This window comes from Littorina saxatilis, linkage group LG8 (genome assembly GCF_037325665.1).
Source record: "Littorina saxatilis isolate snail1 linkage group LG8, US_GU_Lsax_2.0, whole genome shotgun sequence".
Lineage (NCBI taxonomy): Eukaryota > Metazoa > Mollusca > Gastropoda > Littorinimorpha > Littorinidae > Littorina > Littorina saxatilis.
In genome coordinates this window covers 68,250,726-68,258,225 of record NC_090252.1, presented here as the reverse complement: position 1 = coordinate 68,258,225, position 7,500 = coordinate 68,250,726, and the positions used below count along the sequence as shown (strand labels likewise).

The window sequence follows — 7,500 nt, the reverse complement described above, 5'->3', positions numbered from 1 at the left end:
GCCCATTAACAGAAACAGGCGTAGTACAAGAAACACCCGCCCATTAACAGAAACAGGCGTAGTACAAGAAACACCCGCCCATTAACAGAAACAGGCGTAGTACAAGAAACACCCGTCCATTTACAGAAACAGGCGTAGTACACGAAACACCCGCCCATTAACAGAAACAGGCGCAGTACAAGAAACACCCGCCCATTTGAATTGCCGTCCGGATTTGTTTGCAACCGGTGGCAAGCGGTACGTGGGGTCTGTCGCACGTGCAGAGCGTGGCGTGTCAACACAGGAATGTGTTCTGTCATGTTGTGACGGAAGCGTGAACTCAGGGGGGGGGGGGGGGGGGGGGGGCTAAAAGTAGACCGCATGGCAAAGTATGCTTACTGTCAACAATGTTATCACTTGCCTTATGTTCTTGTTCTTGTCTTGTGTTTGATTCTGTGGCTATCTCTTTCATATTGTTGTCCGTTCTTGTTCGACCAGTCCTAGAAGTAGCACCTCTGTCTTCTGCCCTTTATTGGTCACGGCGTATCTGTGACGGGGGTTTACGTCGCCACCCGCCCACAGGTAATGTCGACTGGCCATCTGTTTGCCCTGAGTTGAAGCGAAGCACGACGACAGGTTTGTCGCTTTCACCTGTCACTTTCCAGGAAATAAGAGCGTGGTCCGCGATAATGGTGGTCAGAATAGACTCCACAGTTTTAGGTAGACATAAAACTGACATATTCGTGGCTGTTGTTGCTAAAAGTTTAAGAATTTTCTTCACAGCAGTATTTTCGTGTCATGCCACAGCGACCACCGGAAGGAGAGAGGAGAGAGAGAGAGAGAGAGAGAGAGAGAGAGAGAGAGAGAGAGAGAGAGAGAGAGAGAGAGAGAGAGAGAGAGAGAGAGAGAGAGAGAGAGAGAGAGAGAGAGAGAGAGAGAGAGAGAGAGAGAGAGAGAGAGAGAGAGAGAGAGAGAGAGAGAGAGAGAGAGAGAGAGCCTTCAACATATATTCTAACGGGGTGTCGTTTTTACATTTAGTCAAAACTTGACTAAATGTTTTAACATAGATGGGGAATCGAAACGAGGGTCATGGTGTATGTGTGTGTGTATGTGTGTGTGTGTAGAGCGATTCAGAGAAAACTACTGGACCGATCTTCATGACATTTTACATGAACGTTTCTGAGTATGATATCCCCGGACCTTTTTTGTTGTTTTTGATAAATGTCTTTGATGACGTCATATCCGGCTTTTTGTAAAAGTTGAGGCCGCACTGTCACGCCCTCATTTTTCGATCAAAGGGACTGAAATGTTGGCAAAGCAATCTTGGACAAAGGCCGGACTTTGGTATTGTACTTCAGCTTGGAGGCTTAACAATTAGTTGATGAGTTTGGTCATTAAACATCTAAAAATTGTAATTACAATTATTTGTTTTATAAAATGTTGCAAAAATATGTTCATCTTATTCTTCATCATTTTATGATTCCAAAAACACATAAATATGTTATATTTGGATTAAAAACCTGCTCTGAAAATTAAATATATGAAAATTATAATTATAATTACGTTTACGGAATCAATTTAAAACCAATTTCATCTTAATCCTTGTCGGTTTGTGATTCCAAAAACATATAGATATGATATATTTGAATTAAAAACAAGCTCAGAAAGTTAAAAAGAACAGAGATACAGAAAAGCGTGCTATCCTGATCAGCGCAACCACTACCGCGCTATTCTGGCTAGTCAATTTCACTGCCTTTGCCACGATCGGTGGACTGACGATGCTACGAGTATACGGTCTTGGTGAGAAAAACAATGCAGTGCGTTCGGTTTCATTCTGTGAGTACGACAGCTTGACTAAATGTTGTATTTTCGCCTTACGTGACTTGTGATATTTTGCCGGTAACCTGTGATAGATTAATTTGTTTGTTTGTTTGCTTAACGTCCAGTCCCCACAAAGGGTGATATCAGGGCGGTGATGCTTTGACATTTAACGTGCGCCACACACAAGACAGAAGTCGCAGCACATGCTTCATGGTAATAGACTAATAGTCTTGTTCCATTTGTAATTGTACATCGACTAACTGATACCTGGTATGATGTGAAATGCTAATATTGCTTGATGAATATTCAAGATAAATACGGGGACTGGGGACTGGGAACTGCGTTACAGGGGGCACAAGAAGGGAACAACACATTGATGAGAAGAAATTAAAGACATAACACATTCTTGAAACATAACGGTAATTTTAATGAGAAAAAATATGAACATCAAATGTTAAAAGTTCATCCTCTTACATTACAGTATGTAGTAGGAGATATACAGACACCTGAAATAAACCTTATATTACAAGATACCTGAACTAAGCCTTATATTTTGATTTTAAAAAGTCCTTATTGTAATATTCTAAATAGTACACGTTCAAAAAGCTCAAGCAGTCGATCTGGGGAAAATGCTGACTGTGATGGAAAGATTTAACACTTAATCTCACCCCCTCCCACAAAAGAACAAAAATCGTCAAAACAACCGCATGGAGGGGACTATCATATTGTCTTTGCGTGTGCTGTTTAGACAGCTTTCCCCCCACATTACCAAATACTGATATTATTGTCCTTGCGTGTGCTGTTCAGACAGCTTTCCCCCCACATTACCAAATACTGATATTATTGTCCTTGCGTGTGCTGTTCAGACAGCTTTCCCCCCACATTACCAAACACTGATATTATTGTCCTTGCGTGTGCTGTTCAGACAGCTTTCCCCCCACATTACCAAACACTGATATTATTGTCCTTGCGTGTGCTGTTCAGACAGCTTTGCACACACATTACCAAATACTGATATTATTGTCCTTGCGTGTGCTGTTCAGACAGCTTTCCCCCCACATTACCAAATACTGATATTAGTGTCCTTGCGTGTGCGGTTTAGACAGCTTTTCCCCCACATTACTGACCAAATACTGATATTATTGTCCTTGCGTGTGCGGTTTAGACAGCTTTCCCCCCACATTACCAAACACTGATATTATTGTCCTTGCGTGTGCTGTTTAGACAGCTTCCCCCCCACATTACCAAACACTGATATTATTGTCCTTGCGTGTGCGGTTTAGACAGCTTTCCCCCCACATTACCAAATACTGATATTATTGTCCTTGCGCGTGCTGTTCAGACAGCTTTCCCCCCACATTACCAAATACTGATATTATTGTCCTTGCGTGTGCGGTTTAGACAGCTTTCCCCCCACATTACCAAATACTGATATTATTGTCCTTGCGTGTGCGGTTTAGACAGCTTTCCCCCCACATTACCAAATACTGATATTATTGTCCTTGCGTGTGCTGTTCAGACAGCTTTCCCCCCACATTACCAAATACTGATATTATTGTCCTTGCGTGTGCGGTTCAGACAGCTTTCCCCCCACATTACCAAATACTGATATTATTGTCCTTGCGTGTGCGGTTTAGACAGCTTTCCCCCCACATTACCAAATACTGATATTATTGTCCTTGCGTGTGCGGTTTAGACAGCTTTCCCCCCACATTACCAAATACTGATATTATTGTCCTTGCGTGTGCGGTTTAGACAGCTTCCCCCCCCACATTACCAAATACTGATATTATTGTCCTTGCGTGTGCTGTTTAGACAGTTTTCCCCCCACATTACCAAACACTGATATTATTGTCCTTGCGTGTGCTGTTTAGACAGTTTTCCCCCCCACATTACCAAACACTGATATTATTGTCCTTGCGTGTGCGGTGTAGACAGCTTCCCCCCCACATTACCAAACACTGATATTATTGTCCTTGCGTGTGCGGTGTAGACAGCTTTCCCCCCACATTACCAAACACTGATATTATTGTCCTTGCGTGTGCGGTTTAGACAGCTTTTCCCCCACATTACCAAACACTGATATTATTGTCCTTGCGTGTGCGGTTTAGACAGCTTTCCCCCCACATTACCAAACACTGATATTATTGTCCTTGCGTGTGCGGTTTAGACAGCTTTCCCCCCACATTACCAAACACTGATATTATTGTCCTTGCGTGTGCGGTTTAGACAGCTTTTCCCCCACATTACCAAATACTGATATCATTGTCCTTGCGTGTGCTGTTCAGACAGCTTTCCCCCCACATTACCAAATACTGATATTATTGTCCTTGCGTGTGCGGTTTAGACAGCTTTCCCCCCCACATTACCAAATGCTGATATTATTGTCCTTGCCTGTGCTGTTTAGACAGTTTTCCCCCCACATTACCAAACACTGATATTATTGTCCTTGCGTGTGCTGTTTAGACAGTTTTCCCCCCACATTACCAAACACTGATATTATTGTCCTTGCGTGTGCGGTGTAGACAGCTTTCCCCCCACATTACCAAACACTGATATTATTGTCCTTGCGTGTGCGGTTTAAACAGCTTTCCCCCCACATTACCAAATACTGATATCATTGTCCTTGCGTGTGCTGTTCAGACAGCTTTCCCCCCACATTACCAAATACTGATATTAGTGTCCATGCGTGTGCGGTTTAGACAGCTTTCCACACACACATACACATAATTTTCAAAAGGTATCTTAGTTCAACCTAATAGATAATCATTTTGAAAAAGAGCCACCCACCGTTGTCACCGATAGCGAAGAATGACTGGTCTTCTACTGGTGCACTTATCATTCTTACTTTCCAATAACCAGGAGTGATTTATCTTTGTAATAACAGACGAGATGTGTTGAAAAAACAAACATATTTGTAATCTTCTGTAAATGGAATGCAAATCTGATTGGGAAGATTCCATGTACAAATGTATTCTCTCTCGTTGCATGCCTCTGAATCGGATCTGGTTTTTAAATTGGTCAATGCTCTGTTATTTCCAAGAATACCCACTGTTAACACAGTATGACACATTTGAAACCTGCAGCTTCGGACATTTCTCAATGATGAGCTGAAGCGTTTAGTGTCAATGTTTCGGACTGTTTTGAAAACAAATAATTTTCTTAAAAAAACCCATCGTTTTGCTGCTTGTTATAAAAATTAGCATGGATGTGACTTGTCATGACTTTTAGGTTAAAAGTAAATCAAACATGTGCAAACTAATTTGCAAACAGCCAATTTTGATTGTTTGTGGTACCATTCCTCTCCACACATACCAAACCACACACACACACACGGTATACATATTGTGTTGGTGTACTTAATCCGTAAATGTTGCACTTGGTTTTGCGACTGTTGCTATTTTTTTCAGGCTGAAACATCACATTGTTAGTGTCTCAATGCATGGAGAAATGTTTGAATCCGATCACTTGCTTTCTGGTCTGAATCTTGTCAGTCATTGCCTTGTCTGTTTTCGGCATCCCTTGCTTATTTATCTTCGATATCCTTCTTCACTACTGTGAAAAGTGGTTCATACTGATCATTCGAGTCTTGTGAATCGCCTGATCCTTTCACGTCACTACTCACGAATCCATGCAGGTTTGATTTCGGCTCTTTCATTTTTGGTGGATTTAAACTTTCATTTGAACTGGTCTGAGATTGTTCGTTAAGTTCTATGCTGCCTGAGGCACTGCCTGATCCTTTCATTTTTGGTGGATATGAATTTTCATCTGGACTGGTCTGAGATTGTTCGTTAAGTTCTATGCTGCTAGATGTTCTATCCACAGAGGAATCCTCATCGTCTATGCTTCCACCTGAACTACCATGGTCTTGTGACTGCTTTGATTCAGCGTCGGCCTGATTTACGAACCCTGACGAATAAGAAGAAGAAAATTGAGAAGCAGAATAATGAGAAGAAGATTCAGCGTCATGTTGAGTGACCTCCGTTCGCCATATAAAATTGTCAGACTGCAGCTTCCCAAAAGAGATACAGAACAGACAGCTGAGCAAACACACGTCAGCACCCCCGCAGATAAGGAACTTGCAGAATCCGGACCCTTTTGGGGGCGGTCCTGTATTTGACGACACTTCTGCGTCCTTGTCTTTTTCCTCTTTCTTCTTTCTCTCGCCTCCCACATAAAGGCAGGGCAGGCACCCACAGCTGTCAAGCATATGCCATAGCGCGACAAGGAGTGCTAGGAAGAGCCAGGAGAGCAGGACACCGACAACAACACTCACCAGTGTCTTCTGGATTGGGGTCAGCAGTGGATTCCCGGGTACCGCTAGAAGGACAGAGTCAGTATATGTCTTAGCACAGTCTGTTTAAACGAAAAACAAGAACAAAGCAAACGCTCATGCAACCCACCTTCATCAAAAGAAATGTGAATCGAGTTAACTGTTTTTGTGCTTTAGGCTACGTAAACCATTCTCAATGAGAAATATTCACCAACAAAAAAGATAGACAATACATGATTTAAAATTCTTGTATCTTTCTGTCCATACCAGGTACAAAGAGCAACACTATTGCACAATACAAACAAACAGTCCCTCAACAACTTTCTAAAATGAGTTATGCCAAACTTCCAAGACCAAGTCCAAATGTAGTACAGAAACACTTGCAGATTAATTAGTTAGTAAGTACGTGAGTCAGTGAGTGAGTAATGAAATAATTAAGTCAGTCAGTTGGGGCCTCATGAGTAAGTAGATGACTTATTAAGTCAGCAAGTCAGTCAGTCAGTCAGTCAGTCAGTCAGTCAGTCAGCAAGTCAGTCAGCAAGTCAGTCAGTCAGTCAGTTAGTCAGCAAGTCAGTCAGGCAGTCAGTCAGTCAGTCAGTCAGCAAGTCAGTCAGTCAGTCAGTCAGTCAGTCAGCAAGTCAGTCAGTCAGTAAGTGAGTGAGTAAGTAGGTTAAACAAAATACATTTAGACTGCAGTGAACAAGATCAAGGTCTAGCACAAATGCTGTTTTAAAAAGTGTGCTTTTAAAAATAGTTCAGTCATAAAGCGAATTAACACATGGAATCTCTTACGTTATAGAGGTTCAGCCTAAATATGATGCAAATAGTCCCGATTTGAACTGCTCTTACTTCTTATTCTTCTGCGTTCGTGGGCTGAAACTCCCACGTACACTCGTGTTTTTTGCACGAGTGGAATTTTACGTGCATGATCGTTTTTTACCCCGCCATTTAGGCAGCCATACGCCGTTTTCGGAGGAAGCATGCTGGGTATTTTCGTGTTTCTATAACCCACCGAACTCTGACATGGATTACAGGATCTTTTTCGTGCGCACTTGGTCTTGTGCTTGCGTGTGCACACGGGGGTGTTCGGACACCGAAGAGAGTCTGCACACAAAGTTGACTGAGGAATAAATCTCTCGCCGAACGTGGGGACGAACTCCCGCTGACAGCGGCCAACTGGATACAAATCCAGCGCGCTACCGACTGAGCTACATCCCCGCCCGAACTGCTCTTACGATCGACACCTCCATCAGTAGGAATAGCAAAACACACGGAATACGCAAGCTAGCTAAATAAATCGAACTGTTCAGGGTAGATAATTAATTTGACTTTCTTCTCGTATGTAAAAGTTGAAAGTGTTGCCCATTGTCATTTGTTTTCGATTTTTAATTGGGCCCTTCCGTTCTGTCTGGTCGATTTTGAGGGTA

General features: G+C 42.5%; 1 protein-coding gene across 1 annotated transcript in view; it reads right to left on the bottom strand.

The window, feature by feature from the left end:
* Positions 1 to 4,965: 4,965 nt before the first annotated feature.
* Positions 4,966 to 7,500, bottom strand: part of LOC138974251 (dentin sialophosphoprotein-like) — a 28,889-nt gene continuing 26,354 nt past the window's right edge. The window contains exon 5 of the mRNA XM_070346973.1: positions 4,966 to 6,120. Coding sequence (XP_070203074.1) covers positions 5,327 to 6,010 — 684 coding nt within the window. The 5' untranslated portion in view covers positions 6,011 to 6,120 and the 3' untranslated portion in view covers positions 4,966 to 5,326. The remainder of the gene's footprint in view (positions 6,121 to 7,500) is intronic.